Consider the following 23,905-nt stretch of genomic DNA (forward strand, 5'->3'; position numbering starts at 1 on the left):
GGGAACCTGTAGCATACAAAGCCTGTGAAGTAGTTGGAAGACAGTCAGTCCCTTCAAGGCACCAAGATCGTCCTCTCTGGAGGTAGCAGAAACACAGCATTTCCAAGGAAGCCAGAAAATTTTAAATGCTGAAAATACTGTATGGGAAAGAATGCAAATAGAGTTCCTGTGAAGGAATTAAAAATGCCTGACTGCAGGAAAAAGAAATGTATCAATTGCTCTTCTCTGCAAAAGGAGCATTTTTCTGCCTTATATGGTAAACAAGGCTCTACAATTAACCTATGGTAAATGTTTTCTCCCATGAAACATACTCACAAATCTTTTTGGACTAAGGGCAACTGAAATTAGCAGCCATCCTATCACCCTCCTTCTGTCAAGCACAGATGAATATCTGTTAAAAGCTTTGACAATAAAGATGAACTCCTGGGACAAAGTGTTTCCTGGAGTTCCTTCCTGAGGAATTAAAGATTTGGCCTGTTCTAACTTTCCAAAAGTGAATGTAAGGGATAATAATAAATGTGTCCTAATATTGTATATCCGATATACTCCCTCGTAGGCCCTTTTAGAGATGGTCAGGAAAGACCAGTCGAAGTTTAAAAGTCCCAAGGAAAACACTGCTATCTCAATATCCTGGACTTTAAAATGGCCCCAAAATTTCTTGCCTTTTCCCACTCACAGAGATGAGACCTTCCTGTGCAGTGGACAGAGTATGAAAATTAAAGAAAATTATATAAATTTAAGTGGAAGTTTAAATTATTCCCAAGGATTAAGAGATCCTGTTGCCGGGGCTGGAGCAATAGCACAGCGGGTAGGGCGTTTGCCTTGCACAAGGCCGACCCGGGTTCGATTTCCAGCATTCCATATGGCCCCCTGGGCACCGCCAGGAGTAATTCCTGAGTGTAGAGCTGGGAGTAACCCCTGACCATCACTGGGTGTGGCCCAAAATGACAAATAAAAAAATTAAAAAGATAAGGAAGATCATGTTGACAATTTGTTTAATTTAACTCTCTCCTTGAAGGAATTTTAAAATGGGATAATGGGCCAATGGGCCTTAACCAAATGTTATACATATTTTAATTTCTCATCTGAAAAGTATGCTGAGTTTTCTTCATTCCTTTAATCCTTTGGCAGCTTCTGATGATTCAAATGAGACAACACAGTAGAGCAAAATCTGGGTGAGAACTAGAACAAGAAACAGATTTGGAGTCTTTGTTACACAGCTAACTTAGATGTTAGGCAAGTGAGAAACTGCCCAGTATGCAGGAAAGTGAGAGGGGAACCTCTGGGTTTGGACAAAGCAGCTGAGTTTGGAAAGAAGTTGAGATGGGAGGGGACTTACTATTTGTGGAAAGCTTTTATTTGATGATGGGGAAAGAATGGCAAATATGTAACTCAATATTTCTGTAGCTATAAATAACATGTGAATACCTTTCATAATGAAAACCTCATGGAATCTGCTTTTCTGGGAAACTTTTAAAATAGGAAAAGGCAAGAGAGGAGAATTACATGCATTTAACCCACACTATGTGCTAAGCCCCTCCATATGCTTTTTGCTCAGTCCTCTTGCTTCTCTTCTGGCATAATTTTCACTTCAGAGATGAGCAAAGTGTGGTGGAGAGGTTGAGGACCGTGACTGAGAGCCCTAATGGGACCAGAGTTTGAAATCAGATCTCTGTGTGCCCAGAGTTCTTACTGCTTCAGGAACCAAGCAGGAGACTTTCTTGCAGCAGAGATGGGATTCCACATCTCTGTTAAAATCTTCTCTATAACTGGGATTTCCGTGCTGGAGCAATAGCACAGCGGGTAAGGCGTTTGCCTTGCATGCAGCCAACATGGCTGACCCGAGTTCGATTCCTCCGCCCCTCTCGGAGAGCCCGGCAAGCTACCGAGAGTATCTTGCCCGCACAGGAAAGTCTGGCAAGCTCCCCGTATTCAACATGCCAAACACAGTAACAAGTCTCACAATGTTACTGGGCCCGCTCGAGCAAATCGATGAACAACGGGAGGACAGGGACAGTGACAGTGAACTGGGATTTCCAGTGATGACTCCCTCTCTACATGCACAAAGTCTTGCAGGGTATTAAGATCACTGAGAGCTAATAAACAATGACTCAACTGAGGAGGCTTAGGAGAGGGGAAACAATTGGAGATGTAGGAGGTGACTGGCTCTCCCCGTGCCATGCTGTCCCTTCCCTCTCTGGGCTCCAGTTTTCACATCTGGAAGCCCAGAGTTGGGCTAAACCTCCTCTCAGTTCTGAGTTTTTTTTTAAAATTTTTATTTGTTTCAGTTCTGAGTTTTAACAGTTCCCCCCACCCTCTTTTGCTTTTTGGGTCACACCCAGCAGTGCACAGGGGTTACTTCTGGCTCATGTACTCAGGAATTACTTTTGGCGGGGGACCATATGGGTTGCTGGGAATTGAACCTGGGTCGGAAGCATACAAACCCGCTATGCTATTGTTATTGCTCCAGTCCATCTCTCTCTCTCTCTCTCTCTCTCTCTCTCTCTCTCTCTCTCTCTCTCGTGCCTTTGGGTCACACTCGGCAGTGCACAGCAGTTACTCCTGGCTCATGCACTCAGGAATTTCTCCTGGCGGTGCTCAGGAGTGTGTTATTGCTCCAGCTTCTCTCTCTCTCTCTCTCTCTCTCTCTCTCTCTCTCTCTCTCTCTCTCTCTCACACACACACACACACACACATACACACACACACACAGTCTGAGGATGTCTCCCAAGAAAGGCATTTCCCCCTGCTGGCCCAACACTGTATGTTCCCAGGAACCTACCAAAGCCCACTCTCCCACTCTCCGCTGTCCCGACAGTACTGACCTGCACCTCCCGGGTCAGTGCCAGCTCTAGCAGTTGACCAAAGTGCTGGCCCAGGGTGCTCAGGGTCTCACTCACACAGGCCTTCATTGACTTCAGCACGTGTTCATTCTCCACCTGTAGACACCTGAAGAGAAGGACACCAGGGCCAGCTCATTGGAAATGGCAAGTGTTCGACTCAAAGCTACTACAAAAGCCTTAACTGGACCTGCAGCACCTGAGAGAGGTGAAAGGGGCCTATGGAGATGACAGCTCTGGGGAGCAAGAGATAGAACAGTCCATCACCAGCACATCCCATGCCTTCCGCGAATTCAGAGCCATTCTAGCCTGAAGTGGGACCTCGCTACCATCTCTGTCACTAGGAATAAAGTAGCTAGAGGCATTCCCAGAGCGTGGGGATGGGACTAACAGAGGATGCTGCTGCTGCTAGGCTCACTCTGAGTGGGTAACAGAAACTGGGGAAAGAGTGCAGAGGGCTGGAGCACAGGCCTGGCATGTGTGAGGCTCCTGAGCACTGCATTCACTGCCCTAGCACCACTGGGTGTGGAACTGGTGGTCCCCAGCATTGCTCCCAGATAGCACCCCATCACCAGCATAAGTTTTCATATGATCAGATGTGACAGCTGAATACTACCCGGAGTGCCTCCTCCCGCTAGACTTCAGTTCATTCCCAGAAGGTGATCATACAAAAAGAGCACAGAATATCAGCAAGCCTTTAATGGAAAACTGTCCATGTTATGCAGAAAGGAGTTTTGAGGATTTTCTTCCCAGCCAGGATGAACAGGATGGGGTCAGGCTGCAATTCACACGTCCTGGCCTAAGAAGGATCTGTGACCAAACAATCACAAACCACAGGCGAGCCCAGGGCAGTGCTAAATGCCAGGGTTTCCTTCTAGGGCCTGGCAGCTGAGCACCTGAGTGTGCGTTGATGAGCCGTGAGTGCCGTGTGTGTCTGAGTGCAAACATGGATGGGCTGATGTGTGTGGGACACAGCAAGCAGGTGGAGTGTGTTTCTGTTTCTAAGTCTGTGTGGGAGTGACTGTTGGTGGACATCATAACTCTGCTCACTGTGCAAAGGTGGTTTTGCGTTCAGTCATCCTTCGTGTTAGGAAGCCTGGGAAAGCCTCCCCCTTTCTATGTCTGGGCCTCTCCTCTGCCTTTTACAGTCCCCTTAACACCTGAAAGTGGACCCTGGAATCTGTTAAGGCTGTTGGGAGAAGTTCTGCAGAAGTTAGATCTCCATCACCAAAAGTCTGCCCATGGCCCCTCTCCTGCTGGAGGGCATCCTGTCCGCCTGCGCTCAGGCTGACAGAGCCCGTCCATCCATGCTTACCTCTCGGTGACCGCTGAGAGTTCCGAACATTTCTCCATTAACAGCTTTTCAATCTGTTGGGGGGAAATAATAATCTCACTGAATTCGGTAAGCATTGATTGAGGCCCAACTGCAGCCCCGGGCCTCTGGGGCTTAACAATGAAGAATCAAGCCATTTGATGTGGGAGACAGGCAATAAGCTAAAGGACCGTTGTGAGGTTGGTAAAAAACATCCTCACCAGCAGCTCCGGGAACACAGGAAACAAATAAACAAACCAAACAATGAGTAATACCAAGACATCCAGAAAATTTCAGAGAGAAAGGGGCAAAATTCGATCTGGGCTGAGAAACATGAATGGAAGTTACTGTCTGCCTGTGAAGGGGAGAAAAAGTAAAGGGCTAAAAAAGTAAAGGTGGAAAAGGAATGCCAGGAGAAGAAAAATTTAGAAGACGAGATTGTTGGTGGTTCCTTTAGATCTTTAAGGAGAAAATGCTAAGTCATGGTGTTTTGAAAGACAGACTTAGTTTGGATCCACTTATAATATTCACTCTGCATAACTTTGGACAAGTTACATAAGGCTGCTTTACATCTGGAATCATATTACCTTAACTATAATAAAAAATAAATAACAAAATATAAGGGATAAAATAAAGAAATAAAACAAAATAATGTTTAAATTCTACCAATGAGATATGAAATAAAGTTATAAAATAAGAGAGGGCAATAATACTTCTTCCTGTCTCTAATGAACTGTTTTCATTGTGTGACACATACTAACTACTCTTCACAAAACATCTAGGAAAGTCAGACTGATCTCATTTGGATGTTGAACTTGGGGCACAGAGAAGGTAAGTAACTTGTTTGGGGCACACAGCAGAGCCCACATGTGAACACAGACAGTCTTGCACCAAAGTGTTTATAGGGAGGCATTACAGAGCTTCTTGATGGTTCTGTGTGCCTCAGGTTAAATGGGTGTATATTCAGCTAGTGCCATACCCACTGACCCATAGGAGGTGGTTTGATAAAGCGTCTTGCTGTCTTGACTGCTTTATTGCTGTGCCTGAGACAAAAAACGTTCGAATTCCACACCAGCCTCACCCCCTTCAGCCCGGTGCATACCTGGCCCATCTCCTGTGAGGCGCTCCTGCTGCCGGAGCTGTACTCGCTGACCATGGAGCGCGCGTGGCAAGTGAGTCGCACGCTCATGCTGTGCACACGCGCCCAGCGCTCCTGTGCCAGCTTCTGCCCGATCCTGCGCAGCTCGGTGCTGATGACCCAACCCCGCTTGAGCAGCAGTTGCAGGGGGTCCCCAGGACCGGGACCACCCGCCAAGATGAGGTCACCGTGTGAATCTTCCTCCAGACTGATGGGCTTCGCCTGCAGGACACACATGCACTCGCACTCGGTCATGAGCTTCAGATCCTCCATCCAGCGCTGCACAGAATCCACCTGCATCAGGTGCAGCCTGCGGCCAGGAAACAGAAGCAGGACGCTGTCAAGACCCCACAGCCAGGGCCTGGAAGACAGTGCGCTGGGTCAAGTGCCTGCTTTTTACATGCCTGCTCCCTGGCACAGCCTATGGTTCCCCTGAGCTCAGCCAGAAATGCTCCTGAGCACAGAGCTAGCAGTAAGCCCTGAGCACGGCCAGATGTGGCCCAAATAACACAATCCACAGACTTCCATTTAAGATTCTGAAAGATGCGCTAAACACCTCTGCTCACCACTTTCTGGGTTTATATCTTCGTTTTTTTTTTTTTAACTCTGTCCATTATATAGATAAAAAAGACTGAGGCACAGAAGTGTTGGGGGGCAGATGACCAGAAAAACAAGCAATAAAGTCAGACAACAGAGCAAATAAATGATTTTTCCAAGTAGAGGAAAATGCAGTTAAGTTGAATGAGTCATGTTCCTGCCATATGGTTCTTTAGTGTGTATTTATTTTAAATTATGCTTTACAAAGATTTACTGTAAAGAAATATGTGTGGGCAGATAGAGTGGGGAAAGAAATATGCAAAAATATAAACACTCTATTATTTTATAATTACATTAAAATCTCTGTCTAGAAAAAGTTTTGAAGGAATTGCATTAAAATGCTAATCGTGCATTATGAGTGGAGAAACAAAATCTTTTCTTCAATTTTTCTCTGATTTTCACATTTTCTCTCATTAGTATGGATATAACTTTGTAATGAAACAAAACTAAGTCTATTTAACACAACAGCATGAGAGCATAGACTGGATCCTAAGATTTTAATGAAATAACATACACTCTAAGATTCACTTAGTCAAATACAATTTAGTAGTAGTAAATAAATAATAAAACATTGAACCTGAGTCTTACCTGCATCTTACAACCATCTACCTGCTACTAATAATTCACTTGAGTAATTTTAAGTCCTGGCCCATAAAACTTAAAATGTTTAACTGTGGGAATTTACTGGAATTATCTCTTAAATCATTAAAAACCAAAAAATAAATAAACCTTGCTAGAAGGCTTTCTTCCTCCCTCTTCCTTCTTTGTTTTGTAAAGAATTTAAATAAATGTACAGAGGAAGAGTTTGTGTCACCTCAAATCTCAGTGCCCTGTTCTCCATCTTTACTTAACCTTCCATGAGTGGGATACCATAATATGTATCTTTTGTATGTCATTTGTGTTATATTTCTTCTCCTCCTTGCTTCCCTATCCCAAGCAACAAATGATAATTTATTATCATTCCATATTTTCTTCCATAGGACTACATTCTCATATAAACTTGTAGCTAAATACATATTCCATCTGCAGGGTTATCTGGCTTACAATTGTTTTTAAAAATGTGATTATAATGTATACATTTTGCTGCATTTTAATTTTATTTCTCAACAGAGAAACTCAGTTATCCAATGGAGTCCTTTAAACATTCTTTCCAATGTCTGGAAATTATTTCATAGTGTGTATCTGACACAATTTATTCATCCATTTTTCCTATTGTAGGAAAATAACTTTTTTTCAGTTCTCAGACATTATAAACAATATTATACCCATGCCCTAACATAGCAGTTAACTCTGTTCTATGATATAGATCCCCAGGAAAAGAATTACAATTCAATACATATTGCCATACTGACTCCTCTAAAAGGCAATGTTTTTTAATTTCCCCAAAGTGTAGGAGAGCTTTCTATATAGAAATTGTTATTCCTCTACATGAGTTCTCGGGGCTCCCTAGAGAACTGTGCCTTGCATAAATCATAATTCCTGAGGCATGGAGAGGGAGGCCCCCACGATCAGACCCATGCCTTTCTTCCCACTGACTTCCCCCTCTTAATGTCTCTCTCTCCCAATGCTAGCATCTTAGCCATAAAGGCATTCCAGGCACACTCATTTTTTTTAAACTGCTCTCTTTCATGGCCTCTTGCAGGCTTGCACGGATTCTCTATTGCACAGTTCTCTATTATTCAAGAGTCAGCCTTTTACTTCTCTATATGGCAAGCTCTTCCTAGTCCTGACATTGCTTTCTTTATAAAATTCAGCCAGAGTTTATCAGCTTCTCTCCAGAGCCTCCACACTCTCAATGCATCCTCGGTTGGAATCTAATAGCATCCTCTTGGATTACTGTGTTCATCTAAATTCTCCAAATCCTGAGTGTTGACACCGACCAGTTACTCCATAAATACATATCAATGAAAGACTGTCTGATTGACAGGCAATTTACTGACGTACCTCTGCAGAAGATTTTATGTACCTCCACTACTCAGGCTACCAGAAAATATGCAAAATTAACCAAGTTGGAAAGAGAATGTGGAGGGTGGACAAACTGAATAGGCATGTTTGATAATACAAAACTAGCTTAGGGGAATTGAAGAGATGACAGGTAAACATTGCTCACTTACTGACTCATTTACTCCATTAACACTTTACAATGAGTATCTGTTGTTTATTTCTTCCCTATTCTTCTGTCAATAGCAAAGGTGCCTTACATTGGTGACAGTGTGGAACCTAGGCTTCCTCTTTCAGCCATAAATGCCTCTTTTTCCCCAAACATAGGGGTGAAGACCCCAGAGACCATATCTATGCCATATAAATATTTCCTGGTCACAGATGATGGTTGATCCAGGTTAGCTGGCTTCAGAACCAAGGAGCCCATCCAATTATTCACCCTCAATTTGTGAAACAGAACTAATGGTTTAAAACTAAAGTTGTGGGACCTGGTAACATTCATGATGACCACGACCATCCTGTTATTTGTCGATTGCCTTGAGCAGGCCCCAGTAACGTCTCCTTCATCCTAGCCCTGAGATTTTTAAGAAAGTGCCATATTCAAGGCTCTTTAGGAGAATGAGCCTTGAATAGGTAACATTCATGTTGACTATTTTGATGTTTCATAAAATACTCCAAAATCATTTGGGAAAAATTGGAAATAAACCCGAGTCAATTTTCATATCTTTTTGTTTTGCTTTATTTTTTGGGGGGGTCATACTTGGCAATTATCAGAGGTTACTCCTGGCTCTGTACTCAGGAATTACTTATGGCAGCAAGTGGGGATGCCATATGGGATGCCAGGGATTGAACCCAGGAAGGTCACATGCAAGGCAATCATCCTATCTGCAGTACTTTGGCCCCATTTTCATATCTTGTAAATAAAACAAACTTGTAAAATGCAAATTCACAACTATGTAGAGATATGTGAGTGTGTACCCTTAGACAAAGTGAATCTAGGGAATCCAGAGAAGGAAGCTGTCTCTCACACAAGGATATCAGAAGAAGGTGCTTGAAGAAGGTGGTTTTAGTGTTGGGGGTGGGTAATGGGTATGTGAAGACAGAGGGAATGTATTCAGAGACTGGGGTGAGACGATGTGTAAATCAGCTGGTTTATAGTTATGCATGCTGGAAAAGAGGGGACAGTGAAAGGGAAAGCAGCACAACAGACAAGGACCCTGATATTGAGCAGCTCTAAATGAGTAGTTGGTTTCGCATTTGTATTGGGAACTCTGAGAAACTAATGAAATTAAGGGGTTGTAAAATTGCTAAATAAGACCCCTCTGCACAAAGAAAAGCTATGAAGCTGGAGTGACTCAGCATGTCTCTCTGTGTAAGACCCCAAAGATCCTCAGGATGGAGCCACTTACACTCCCTGACTATTTTGAATGAAAAAAGGCACAGAAAAATCAGAAAAGGAGACAAAAGGAGTGAGGGTCGCCAAAATCCTGTTGAGCCTCCAGGCACACATTTTTATCACCCTCTCTACCCTTTTTACACCCAAATTGCATGGAGACAAAATCAGTTCTTGCTCTTGATATCCTTAAGAATTGCAAAGAAAGTGTGTGTTTTTTTTCAAAGCCACGTTAATTAAAATCCTAGTTGATTTATCACTCTGCTGGTAAGGGAAATGCAATGACAAAACTATTGATTTTCTCCTGGCTCTGTGTATTAGTGTCGCCGAGCATCTATGTCTGTGGTTATGAACTCATCTAAGTGTCTCTGTATTAGCTGCACGCTCCTGTCTGGGTGTCTGGCTGAGCGCTTACGCATCTCCACCTACGTAAATGCTGAGATCAATGTGTGCTTTCGCAGGTCTTGAGTCAGATAAACTGGATGATTAAAAACAACGGGGTGGAAGGTAAGTGTGGGCGCTAGTCACGATTCAATTTCAAGAAAATAATATAGAAAAAAGTGGGAAAGTTAACTTTACAGTGGAAAAACTTGAAAAACAACACTTTAACCAAGAGATGCATTGAAAGCCACCACTGACAAGATTGATAGATATCAGATGTCTCTGATCTTATGTGACAAGTAGGACACTTCTCTGTCCCACTCTTCCCTCCCCACCCTCCAGTGCATAGTCTCATATGCAGTTTTATCCCGAGAAAAGAATCCAGAAATACAGAACATTCCACAAAGCACCTGACCAGCATCCAGGTCCCCAGAAGGATGAGAAGACTGAAATACTGTCATGTATCAGAGGGAAAAAAGGGAAAGGGATGATTAAAAGTAGTAGGAGAGGGGGTCCAAGAGCTAGCACAATGGGCAAGTACCCTGCCTTTTAGGTAGCTGATGCAGGTTTGATCCCAGCACCCTGTACTGTTCCTAGAACTCTGCCAGGAATGAACCCTGAGAACAGAGGCAGAAGTAAGCCCTGCCCTGCCCCAGGGGACAGGCTTGAGGGGTGCTTGGGAAAATGGAGACAATGGCCCAGGGAAGGTGATAAATGGTAGTGTGATTGGTGTTGAAATATGGATGCTTCTAACAAATTCTGTGAATAACTTTGTAAGTCACAGTGTTAAGTAAAGTGTGTGTGTGGGGGGGGGGGGGGGGGGGCGCGGTGGAGCAAGCCCTGAGCCCTGTTGAGTATGAACCAAAACTAAAAAAAAATTAATAATAATAAAATAATAGGAGAAGGGCCCAAGGGGGATAGCTCAAAGGGCTGGAGTGTGCCCAGCTTGTACTCCATGTTCCGTTCCTAGCACTGCCATCCCACATTCTATCCTGAGCCCATGCACCACTAACTGTGGCCCCCAGCACAGCTAGGCCAGAGCATATCACATGTTTGTGTCTAATAGTGAACCACCAGACCTGGTTGGTCAAGTACCACCCAGTACTCTGAGCACAGTTTGGGAGTCCCCAACCCCCAAATTGTAAAATCCAAATAAAACCTGGAGTTTAGTTGATGATCACTGTCACTGTCCTCCCGTTGCTCATCGATTTACTTGAGTGGGCACCAGTAACATCTCCATTGTGAAACTTGTAACTGTTTTTGGCATATCAAATACGCTACTGGGAACTTGCCAGGCTCTGCCGTGTGGGCGGGATACTCTCAATAGCTTACCAAGCTCTTCGAGAGGGGTGGAGGAATCGAACTTGGGTCAGCCACATGCAAGGCAAACACCCTACCATTGTGCTATTGCTCCAGCCCTATAGGCAGTGGTGGGGGGAAAAAAGGCAAAGAAGCCTAAAACTAAAACTAAATTTTCTGCATAACATGATCATGGAATCATATTGGTTCCTTGATTGTGATAAATATGCCACACTCATAGAAGAAAGGTGCCATCAGGAAAATTGTCAGTCAATGGAAACTTTGTACCATCTGTGGAACTTTCTGGAAATCTCAAGTATTTTTTTTAGCTCATAAAATAACTGAATAATGGGAAAGGATATGGAATCAAAATATCAGACTAAGAGTCCTGTACCCCAGTCCTCCACTGGTAGAATTTCAGGCCATGAAGTCTTGCAACTAGGTGGAGGTGGTTATGGGGGCGAGGGGTCTAAAGTTCTGGCTTTGTCCCTAACCATCTCTGTGATTTGCAGCAGGTGGCTGTGACTGCTTCTTATTTGCTTGTTTTCCCTTTTCTGAAATGCTAATTAAAACAGCATATGCACATACAAATGAACAAATTATAACATCAACCTGAGGCTCTGTGAATTTCCATGTCAATTACACCTGGGTATTCAGGAACCAGATAAAGAAACAATATCATCAGCATCTAGAATGGCTCATCTCCAACCAGGATAACCAGTCTCTTGACCTTAGAAACAGACATCTACTGGTCTTTGGAAGCAATCTCTTGATCTCTTCAAACTTCCATTTATTTTATGAAACAGAAAGACTCCTAGAAGCCACATGGTGGAAAAATCAAAATAATCGGTGGCTGCAAAAAGTTAACATCCACAAAAGAGAGGCTCAGAGCAATGCCAGTTCCCTGTGCTGCTCCCTAACCCCACAGGCAGCGCCTTATACCTCTAATCATCACAATAATCGTAATGGCATTGATGGAGTGAGGTCTTAATATTATCTCCATTTTACAGATGAGGAAATTGAGATGCAGAGAAACAAAGTCACCCAGAGATGGTAACCCTATTCTCTCTGGTACCTGGGTATTCTCTGGACCTCTGTGCTTTACTGCTTCTCACTCCACCTACCCCTAAATAGAAAGTAGAGGGACAAAAAACAAAAGGGTCCCAGCATCCCTCCCAACCCCCTAGCCCCCATTCCACCCTGCCTCTGTGGCAGGGCGTGTACCTCATGGTGTTTCACTAACAGAAAGAAAGAAAGAAAGAAAGAAAGAAAGAAAGAAAGAAAGAAAGAAAGAAAGAAAGAAAGAAAGGAAGGAAGGAAGGAAGGAAGGGAAGGAAGGAAAGAAAGAAAGATCAGAAAAAAGAGCAAAAGGGGTCAGGCTTCCCATGGGGCATCGGAAGGACCCTTATCACAGGCAGACAGAAGCTGTTCACGAGCAATGAGATGATGGGAGATGAAGGGAAGTTATAAGCCGTGGAGTCTAGCTCTCAGGAAGAGGTAGATGAGGATCTCTGGGGTTGCTAAAATGCAACTGCTGCCTACCTGCCAAAGGTAGAATGCACCACTCCTGACTGAGCTGTCAGCCAGGGTGACGGTTGGTCTCTGAAATGAGTATGGTCAGGGGGTCCCGGAAAGCAGAATCTGGTTCTAAGAAAGGGCTTAGTCTAACATTATTTTCTAGATACCTTCTGCTTCTTCTGAAAAACCAAACACACTGAGAAGAATGAACAAAGAAGAGATCCCTGCTTCCTCTTTACCTCATTCAGGGGCAAGTTGCTGAGGCCCATTAACAAGGTGTGGTTTGGGAGTTATGTGCATGAAAGATCACCATTAACAATATTGTAAACCACAGAATCTCAATAAAAACATAAATTAAAAAATTTTTAAAAATAACACAAGGAGAAAGATTCCCAGTTAGGACTAAGACTCTAACCAGGGTGGAGGTAAGGGTATTATTCCCACCTGTAAAATGGGATAATAACAAGTTTAGACCACCCACAGATATAGTAAAATATCTGGCTTGCTCAAATGTCTTGTTTTTATCACCTTGAATGCTGCCTATCCATATAAACCACTGGAAAAATAATATTGTGTTTAGTTTAAAAGCTTGGACAAAACTTGACCCAAAAAAAAGTGCTAGGTCACAGGAAAGAGAACATACACAAAAGGCACCAGTAATGATAACATTTGTTGGACCCTCCAATCTTATAGCATATGTCAGTAACCAGGAAGAACTTTTGTATAATTCTTCAAACACTCTGAATTCCATGAAGCAATTCTCTGTTTTGGTATAGTGTGTACTTTTAGCAAGCGTTGTCCCCATTCAAAGAATCTGGCCTGAACTTGTCAGTAAATGACTTTTTAGTGAAGTGTGGGAACCTATGCTCACTTAGAGTTTGGAGAAGTAGCTGGAGAGAGATCTGAGTTCCCAGAGGAAGTACTTCCCAGAGGAAGTAGTAATTTCCATTTCTGTTATTGTACCAGTAATAGACATAAAGCCTCCTAACTTGTTTAGTAATGTTGAAAACGCTAAACAGCAGTTTCCAGGTAATCCTAGTCAAAACAGTGTAAAGCATGTTCAAAGCAGGTAATTTTCATAGAAGCAGAGTTAGAATAAGAAGCGATCATTTATATGGGAGACAGGAAGGTGACTGCTATTTTAAGGAACTGTGTGTGTGTGTGTGTGTGTGTGTGTGTGTGTGTGTGTGTGTGTGCGCACGCGCGCGCGCATGTATGTATGTATTTATCATTGAGAATGTGAGAACTGAACCAACACTTACTTTAAGGGGGGGGTGACAGCAGCAATCTTACTGAAAGGGGTGCTACACACTCCAGGCAAAGAAGAGGAAAGAGAGAACAACAAGACATTTTATGGGAAAGAGCCCGAGGGGTTCACCACAGTCAGGAGTAAGTGTGGCAGGTGTGGAGGGAGCAAGGAAGAGATGAGTAGGAGATGAGTTAGAGAAAAAAAATGTTCAAAGGATCATGTATGACCTTGAAAGCCACTGTAAACACTGGATTCTGCTCTGAGTAAACACTCATTATTCTGCAGTGCTCTGGGAGTCTGTTCCCAGGGGTCAGTGGGCTTCACCTAACCTCTGAGCCTGGCAACAACCCAACCTAGAAGCCTCTTGCATGAAGAATTTTGTAAATCCAACACACAGATTAATTGTGAATGACTTGATCTTTGCTATACAGAACTATAAACTGTTTACCAAACAGTTCATGGAAGCATAATTGTTAATGCAAAATCTCTAAATAATTTACAGTATGGTTGGGATATTCACTCCAGCCCCACGTCACTAAGGCGCAAAGTGAAACCCCAGATCATTATGACCACAGGAAGTTTTGCTTCTCTGATCTTGCTCAAATCTTTTATTTTTCCATCGACCAACTTTTGATGTGTTTCTGAATGCCTCCTTGAGCTACACTGGCACAGGTCTTTCTATGTGTCAGATCTCTGGGCACAGGAATAGAATAGTCACTGTTTATCCCTCATTCATGTGTTAGTGAAGAGCTTTCCCTGAACAAATGGTGGTGTTGGGCAGCCCACAACTGTCCTGACTCTTCCTTACAATTGACCTATTTATGCTTGTCAGAACAGGAAGACTTTCTCTTGCTCTGACCCTCTGCTCCAAGAGGTAGCAGTGGAAACATTTCAGTAGCACTAAACACTATAGCACTAGAAACTTCATACTGTTACCCAGCCATCTCTAATCTCATTTTTCATCCTGCTCACATTGACACGTGAACTCCTTAACGTTTTCTGTTAATTAAACTCTCCAGTGTAATAAGGTAAGAGATTGATCCTACACTCTGGATAGCCTCAGGAGTGTTAGCCCACTAATCCCCCTTGAGGCTAATAACGGGGAGTAATCTGTGAAGTGGGCATAGCTAATGGCATGGCAGCCACTTTCTCCCACCCACTTCAGGCTATGGCTTGCATCAATCTACAAATGGTTTTGAAGGGAAGAAAGTGTTTTGGCCACTCTTACATGCCATTTTTTTAAACTCTAGCTCTCTACTATGATATGGGCACAGCTTATGCACTTCCTCTATGTGCCATGCCCATATCAAGTACTTATAATACAATATATGTTTTGCATTTGTAAAAAGGGAATTCCAATGATTTATTATCCCTGTTTTACAGAGAAAAAAAGCTGAGGTTCAAATACGTTTCTCTAAGTCAACCAAGATCCCAAGCTACTTCTGCCAGCTTTCAAAGTCTGCCCTGTCCAGGCAGTACCCTAATGGAACTCAATTGCTGTTTCTGTTACCGGAAGCCAAGGAATATGAATTTGGCTCGAAGTAAGTGTTTCCAACCCAATGCATATATATTTGACAGCTGCCTCCTCACTGATGACTCAGAGCCCATCTTATTCACTCTGACATTTTAGAAGCCCTCACAGAGAGAGAGAATGCTATTAATATTCCCTAGCCTTTCATTAACGCACAAAAGACTCATTTCTGTTTACATCAAGAGGATATGTGCGTATATTCACATTGTCATGTACGTGAGAGCTGGCATGAGGACCCTAAGAGCGAGAACACTTGATGAGGTACTATCCCATGTTCCCATTTGTCAGTAGTTGTGTGCCTGATGCGTGATGCCCACTTGGCCTCTCTGAGCCCCTATTCCCTGATCTGCTCTCTCCCGCTCCCCACCCTTGTTCCACCCACACCTACTTCTTTGCATTGTTCAAATAGGTCATCCTCTTATCCCCTCTTCACTTCCCTGCATCTCCACATCCTTCAAATCTCAGCTTTAATATATTTCCTAGAAGAGTTTTCTAGGGCTCCGAAGTGAACTGAGGTCCCACAGATCGCCTCTGTCCACAGCTTCTTTATTTCCTTTCATGATACAGGTCTCAATTGTTTACTTGCTTAGTCTGTCCTCAGGAAGTGACCCCCTCATTCCAGCAGGAGGTCTATTACAGTGGAAAATCCCACTGTTTATGTGTGGAATGGAGTTAACTTAAAGATCTTAAGTAAGAGAGGAGAGGCTGGAAATGTGGTTCACGTGTAAAACACAGGCTTGATTCGCATGTCCAAGACCCTGGTTCTATCCCCAGTACTGTCCCCTTGTGTGGCTCTGGGGGGTCCTTGAGCACACTTGATGCACAACAACAGCATCAACCCATTTTATCAAAATTAGTTTTAATAAATGGGAATGCTATACTCTTAGTGGGGTGCAGGGAGGGTGCAAGGAGATGAACTCATCAGTCATTGCAGATACTTCCTGGGGCTAGGGCCAGTGAGGAGGGTCCATTTGTCAACTGATTTTCACAGGGGAAGAAACTGAAGCTTGAAGAGCCCATCCAGCTTTTAACAGGTGCTATTTGCCTCAGCAATCAGCCCATCAGACTCCAGAGCCCAGATGGGAAATACAGGTCTGCTTGGCTTTCAGAAAGTCTGTGCTCTGCTCAGACAGCATCTTCACAGATCTCATGTGTCAATGCCCTTGGGCCCCCTTTGCAATGCAGATGAGAGCCTAGAACTTGCCAGCAGAGGGGTTCCAGGAGCCCGTACACGCATACTCTCTGGTGCTATTAGATCCACTGGGCTCCACTCCAGTCTCCAAAACTTGAATCCCTTTCCTCCACCACATACCTTCATTCCATCTGAAACCTCAGGCTATGATTAGGATTGGGTCCTCACATTTGGGCATATTCCAAGGACAAAAGATCCTTCATTTCTGACTGCAAAGGCAGGGTGGCCTTCTAAAAGTGCCTCCAGATCCTCCCAGGAGGGGAGATGCATGTCGAAAGTAGACTATGGACTGAACATGTTTGCCACTCAATGCCTCTTTTGCAGACCACAACACCCAAAAGGAGAGAGAGAACACAGGGGATTGCCCTGCCACAGAGACGGGGGATGGGGGGATGGGGGTGGGAGGGATATTATCCATGGTGGTGGAAAATGGGCACTGGTGGAGGGATGGGTATCTGATCATTGTATAATTGAAACCAAAGCACAAAAAATTGTAAATCTACAACTTTAAAAAAAATAAAATAAAATAAAGGGGAAAAAAAATGATTAAAAATATAAAAAAAAAAAATAAAAAAAAAAAAATAAAAGTGCCTCCAGATGCAAAGACCCAGAAAGGTCTCTCCTGGTCTCATACTCAGTGTTGTTGGGACTAAGGCTGGAGTTGTGACTTTATGAGTCATTTCTGGGTACCTGCTCACAGGAGGCTGACAATAGGAGTTGAGGCTACACATGCTGACTAGGAGAAAAACCTAATTGCTCACAGGGCTCTGTCAAGACTAAACAGGCAAGAAATAAAGGTACCAACAGCCCAACGTGGTCATAATTATGAGATTAGCTAATGTGCCGAGTTCAGTCCTGGGGTCCTCTACTGCCCAAAGAGAGAAAGCTGCCTCACCCCCTTTACAGATGAGGAAGGACACCTCCATCAGGAAAGGCCGCATAGCATAGCCACTTTTCAGGCCCAGTCTCCAGAGTCCAGAGTCTCTGTGTCCATCACATAAGCATTTTTCTGCCATCAGATGCTGTGGACACCATCGGCTGGGTTCACAGAGGGTAGAGGGCTGAAGTTTGTCTAGGAATAGGTACACAAAATAAGTGACATTGGCCCTGGTTCTTAGAGAAGAGGATTTGATCAGGATGCCCAGGGCAAAGGAATTCTCCATGAATATAAAAAAGGCCTAGAGATGTATAAATAATAATTTACAAGTTTTGTTGGATTCAAAATATCAATAGCCTATAGCGGTAGTGGAGGGAAGTGACTAGGAAGGGGGCTACAGAAAATGGGATAGGGACCAGTCGACCAAAACCCTGATTGTCATTATTGGGAGCTTTACTTTTATTCTCAAGTCATTTGGAGGAACACTTAGATAGTGCTAGTATAGAGCAGGGCAATGACACGCTCCACAGAGTAAGTAGAAAATGAACCAGTAGGGAGTTATAAACAGTGAGTTTAGAGGGTACCATGCTGGGAATTACAGTTATAGAAAAGAAGAATAAAAGTCTGAAAAAAGTGGTGGCATGGGACAACAGGAAGTGGATGATCAGGGAAGGGGGCAGAGTCTGAGGGTGAAATGTGGAAACTCACTGACTCCTGGGCTTCTGCCCTGGGTGACCAGTGGGTCCTGGCTGACAGAGGACACTTATCTGGGGCAAAGTTAGTTTTTCACTCTGCTTGGTTTCAGAGCAAGGCACTATGACTTGTTGGGTTTACAGGTACACAGAATTAGTCCCTGAAATGAAGGACAGATTCTATAGCAAAGTCCATCCAAGAGGCCCCAAGCTTCCCCCTACCAAAAAAAAAAGACCAGAAGTTTTGAACTCCATGTGGCCCTGCCACAAGCTGATCCACTCCCAGCTGTGGTCTTTGTGCCGCCACATAATGAGCTGCTCCCTCTCAATTTTGGAGTCTAGGGACTGCAACTCATTAAGGTTTGGACCGTGTCAGCGCTGAGCATCCCATAATTGTACAGCTCGTCTGACTCTCTGTCATTAACTTCACTTCGCTGGGCCCCACCTCTCTTCTTGCATTTGCTGACTGACCCCAACATGCACAGTCTAGTGAAACAAAGAAAGCACTGGCTGTGCAGGGTGGGAGCAAAACTGGGGGGAAGTGGGCTGTTGTCAGTTAATCCCCAACCTCACAGGCCCCAGGAGTTCAACTAGCCTCAGTCACACACTTTGAGTTGCCATCTCAATGAAAACTTTCTTTTGCAAGTCCTGACATTGATTTAATTACTCATACAAAGAAGGGGAATTGAAAATTCAGGTCAAAGCAGATGGATTGGTGATGAGTCACAGTCACTTTGTGGTGGAAAACCACCACAGTAAGGAGTCTGGAGTTAGGAGTCACCACCAAAGTGCCAGAGGGTCGAGAGACCAGGACCAGGGCTGGATTTTTTTACCCCACTGAAAACTGGATTCTGAGCACAAGGGGTACTGTAAAGATTGCCCTTGAGTCAAAGAATTGGAGGATACATCCTACATAGTGAACAGCTTGAAAGACTTGCCCAACTCTCAGCTAACAGAAGCAAATGTGAACTCTCCAAAATACCCTGTCCCCTTGCTCTTGGATGGCAGCTCTCCTGAACATCTGGAAGGAGATGACCAAGCCCCAAATTTGGGCTTTCTGGAGCCTGGAGAATTCCAAACACAAAGCCTGATGTAAACCGCAGTCATCTCCACATACCAGACTTCTTGGTCTGATATTTTTGGTGCATGGGTACAGTAGGGGTCACTTTGTGTTTTTTTTCCCCAGCTGGTATTTGCTGGTATTATTCAGGATGGAGTTGAAGTAGGGAGTAGGAGGAGCATAGTTTCATATCAAAGAGTTGTATGAAACAATATGCACCCCAAGTATTTCTGAAGTCAGAGCAAACAGGAAGAATATCCAATGACAGAGCTTGTTCTGTGTACCTAGCACTTGCTGCTTCTGCTCCAATAGTAGTGATGGCTGGATACTAGCATCCTTATGTGACAAAAGAAGAAACTAAAGCATTACTTAATCTGCCCAACACCTAGAGCACAGATATAAGGGCTTCATTTAACCACATTGTTCTTTAACCCTCAAAAAAATCTCATGAAGTTTTTATTGCTGCAATATAGTAGATTAAATGATTTGGCCAAGGATTCACAGTGGATAAATAAAACACAGGAAGTAAAATGATCTAGAACCAGAGTCTTGCTCTTACCTACTAAGATCTGTTTCAAGGTATATAGCATTTTAGTTTGGATTCAAACTCTCAGTTTCACAACTGTAACTCTACTGTAAGGGCCACACGGTGCCTATATTTGATATATGCCTTCCTTTAAAAAGTGTTTTAATTTGAAGCACCATGATTCACAATACTGTTTATGACATGGTTTCATACATACAATGGTCCAACATCACACCCTCTATCAGAGGGTCTCCCTCACTTCACCTTTATTTTAGGGTTCCCTCCCATCCACCCCACTTTCTCATCCCTACACCTGGTCAACTCAATTCTGAAAAACCAGTTCTCTGGTTTGTTGTCTCTGGACATTTGTTATTCCCATATTTTGTTTCCTTATATCCCACATATGAGAGGGAAGTATTTGTATTTGTTCCCCTTCTGTCTGACTTCACTCAGCATGATAACCCTCCAATTCCCATCCACCATGTGCTCATTTTAAAAATGGTCTGATAATGGGGCTGGAGTGATAGCACATGGGTAGGATATTTGCCTTGCATGTGGCCAATCCAGGTTCGATTCCCTGCATCCCATACTGTCCCCCCAATCACCACCAGGAGTAATTCCTGAGTCAGAGCCAGGAGTAAACCCTGTGCATTGCTGGGTGTGACCCGAAAAGAAAAATAAAATGGTCTGATAATTTTTCAAACCATTTCTCTCTGAAGAGAATGGGGTGTGTGTTGGTTATACACAGAGTAACTCCGCTGGTCCACTGGCACCCTTGGCATAATAGTAAACAAATTCGTACAAGAATTTCTGCTAGAACAGGGCAGAAGGGAGGCTAACCAGAGTGGGGAAATACATGCTCAGAATTATGGCTGCAAAGAGATATCCCCACCCTATAGGCCTCGTCTATGTGCATACCAAATATAGGCAAACACTAGTCCTCTTTGTGCATTGATTGAGAAGAAATCAGAAAACTCTGCTTTAGTCAATGGCATTGCCTTCTTAACCCTAGGCACTAAAATGAAATATTTTCCCCAGAAACAAGATTGAACTATCTCAAACCTCATAATATATTTCTTGAATATTAAAAATGAAAAGGACCCTGGGAAACTTTTGCTCACCTACATATCATCAGGGAAAGTTACTAAAGTTTAGGGAGAGAGAGGAGGGGGGGAGAGAGAGAGAGAGAAAGAGAGAGAGAGAGAGAGAATTGTCCAGGGATGCACATCAGAGTAAGACAGACCTAGGGCTTAGATAGGCATAAAGAGAAGGACAGGGACAAAAAAAAGGGGTTGGAAGGAAGGAAGACGGAGGAAGAAGGGGCAGTCTCTGGCACCCGGGACATGCTCCCCATGACACCCCTTTCTTGCTAGAGATTTGATGATGAAATGGCAAAGACTTATGTTTTCCTAGTGAACTTTAAAATAAAAACAAAACATTTCTTTTTTATTGAATTTTATTGAATTACGATGAGATAGTTACAGGTTTTCATGTTTGGGTTACACAATGATCAAACACCCATCCCTCCACCAGTGCACATTCCCCACCACCAATATCCCCAGTATACCCCCCTTAAACATATTTATAAATTATGATTCCTTAGAAGAAAAAAATGTCTATCAAATTCTCTTAGTCCATCAACCAATTAAACCCTTGATTTCCACTCTGTAAGCATATTTAAATTAATCAAGGTAAAAATTGAGCTTGCTTTCCCTCCAGTATTATTTTACAAAAAAAGAATGAGAATAGCTTTCTGGAGACAGCAGAGTTTCTTGGAGAAAGGAATATAACCGAAGCTATTTAATTTAATTTCTCAATCACCCGAGACTCCTTAGCCATTTGCCACTCATTCATGCAACATTTATAAAATGTTTACTTAATAGCAACTATTTCCTGAGATCCTACTGGGCACATTCTAATCATAATCAGGAGCATATATATAAGTCAGATACAAACTCATTCCTTGAGATATTGATCACTGATTATCATTGAGAGAATCAGTCACTGAGGAAAGAGCGCATTTGCATAATTATCATACTACCCAGGGCCTGACCCAAACAAAATTCATAGTCTAAAATAAATATATAAAGCAAATTTTGTTCAAGTGAAATTGATATCTACTATGAATCAAAGTTACACAAGAATTTCTCTGAGGCTAAGACACAAAACTTCGAGGAGATACTGGAAGCAGGGTGGGAGAAAGAGCTTAAGCAGGTAATTCAGAGAGGAGAGAATTGCACAATGGTCAGGAAGTGAGATGCTGCAGAGTACTGCAACAAGTCCATTACTCACCAAGTGCCTTAAGTCCCCCCCCATCTTATCATAAAGGGATGGTATAGATGAGCTCTGAGGAAACTTTCAACATTTGGTGCCTCTGTGATTCCAGTTCTCAGCACAGTTTGGCATTAAATCCAATCTCTTGTCTTAAAAATAACTGTTGAATCACTGTCCCACTGTCTTAACACCATTACACCCTGTGTTTCTGTAGATTTCTCTTGGGAGGGAATTATATTCTAACTTTGAAGAACTTCCTTTGGATTTAAGTAGCAGAAAAATGTCTAATTATCCCTCTGACAATTACAGTCTGAACATTTCACTGCAGGCACAGAAAATAGACCACCACCAGCAGCAAATTCACACATACACACACACCTACGGACTAAAGGTGCATACATACAAGCCATTATGTACTTGGAGTCAGGCTGGCTTATGATACCCCTGCAGACTCAGAGAAACTGGACGCCTCCTCAACAGCAGGCAGGGAGTACCCAAGAGGCTGCCTGACATTTGTTGTACAGCACTAGCCCGGGTTCATCCCGGGCTGAACAGACACTATGTGAAGAGAATGACTCACTCACAGTGAGAGGTCCCACATGAGACATCTAAGTTATATTCTTGCTGTACATCAAAGCCTAATTAATTGAAAAGATATGTTCGAGAGTTCCATGAAGGAAAGGACTATGCCTGATCCTTGTCTTCAACACAAGCACCCTATGGGGCACATGCTCTACACTTGTACCTATTTGTAAAGTAAATTTGTGGAAGGCAAATGAATAAATGAGTAAGTCATTAATTTGTGTAATTCTCTCAACCTCATTTCATGAAAGATAATCCTGAGAAAGAACTGGCCAGCAGTAAAATTCAAACTTTGTCTGGCACCATACACCTGAGCTTCATTTATATGGACTCAAAAGAAAGTAATTTAACTTTCTCAAGTCTGTTTTCTCCATATTATGGACGACCCGAGTTCGATTCCTCTGCCCCTCTTGGAGAGCCTGGCAAGCTACCAAGAGTATCTTGCCCGCACTGCAAAGCCTGGCAAGCTCCCCGTGACGTATTCGATATGCCAAATACATTAACAAGTGTCACAATGGAGACATTACTGGGTCCACTCGAGCAAATCGATGAACAATGGGAGGACCATGACCGTGACCGTGGGATGTGCAACTTAGAGTCCCCTTGAAAGAAGGATTTGTTGCCTCCAGATATCAGTCCTCTAGAGGCTGGGTAGTGTCACTGCACATAAGGACAAGCTGTGCCTAGACTTGCCCGCTCCAGACACAGATTAAGGTGATTTATAAGAGTACTAGCCATAGTCATTTCAGCCAATGAACAGCAACTGAATCTTTCTTCTCCCTTCCAGAAATGTTGATCCCAAAGACCCATCCTAATAACCATCTTGACTCTAAATTCCATCTCAAATGCTACCTCCCAGAGAAGTCAACTTATAATCACTCATTTGCAAGGTAGAGATACATATATGCAAAGACCATCAAGAAGATCAAATGATTTGCTGTGTATAATAGCACCAAGTTTTCAGAAAATGCTGTTTTGGAGAACCACAAGCACATGTATATACAACATGCTGTTGGGTATAACCAAAAAAAATGTATGCAAGCACATTGATGTATGCCAAAAACGTTTATTTTTTTAAAATGGGGGTTAGAAAAAGTCAACTTATGAACTCGCACCCTTCTTCACTGGAAGATCACAGAGAGAAAAGGTCAGGGTGTTCCAGATTGGTCTGTGGTAGAATGAGTAGTGGAAGGAAGTTGGTCTGAACATAGCTGTGTGTATCTCTCAAACTAGCCTCCAAAATACTGCACAGGAACCTATCATAGAGACAGTTAAATCAAAGGAATCTACCATAGAGACAGTTTAATTAAAGACTTGGGCCATCAGAGTCCTTGTAGAAAATAAGGGTTCTAAGTTTGATTGTGGAGGTCACAACCTTAGGAGTGTACAAATAGGATTCAAGATAGAGACCACCACGCTAGGCCCCAACAGCACCACCACCAAGCCCACAGCCAAGAAAGTCAGTGCAATGTCTTGGATACAAAAAATGGAAATAAATAGTAA

At 43.2% G+C, this 23,905-nt stretch overlaps 1 protein-coding gene across 1 annotated transcript in view; it reads right to left on the bottom strand.

The window, feature by feature from the left end:
* INSC (INSC spindle orientation adaptor protein) overlaps positions 1-23,905 on the bottom strand; it is a 143,168-nt gene that overhangs the window by 61,180 nt on the left and 58,083 nt on the right. The window contains exons 3-5 of the mRNA XM_056116094.1: positions 5,255-5,600; positions 4,156-4,208; positions 2,826-2,949 (exon numbers count right to left, since the gene is read on the bottom strand). Of these exons, the coding sequence (XP_055972069.1) occupies positions 2,826-2,949; positions 4,156-4,208; positions 5,255-5,600 (523 nt within the window). The remainder of the gene's footprint in view (positions 1-2,825; positions 2,950-4,155; positions 4,209-5,254; positions 5,601-23,905) is intronic.

The sequence above is a fragment of the Sorex fumeus genome, unplaced genomic scaffold (assembly GCF_029834395.1).
Source record: "Sorex fumeus unplaced genomic scaffold, SorFum_2.1 ptg000030l, whole genome shotgun sequence".
NCBI lineage: Eukaryota > Metazoa > Chordata > Mammalia > Eulipotyphla > Soricidae > Sorex > Sorex fumeus.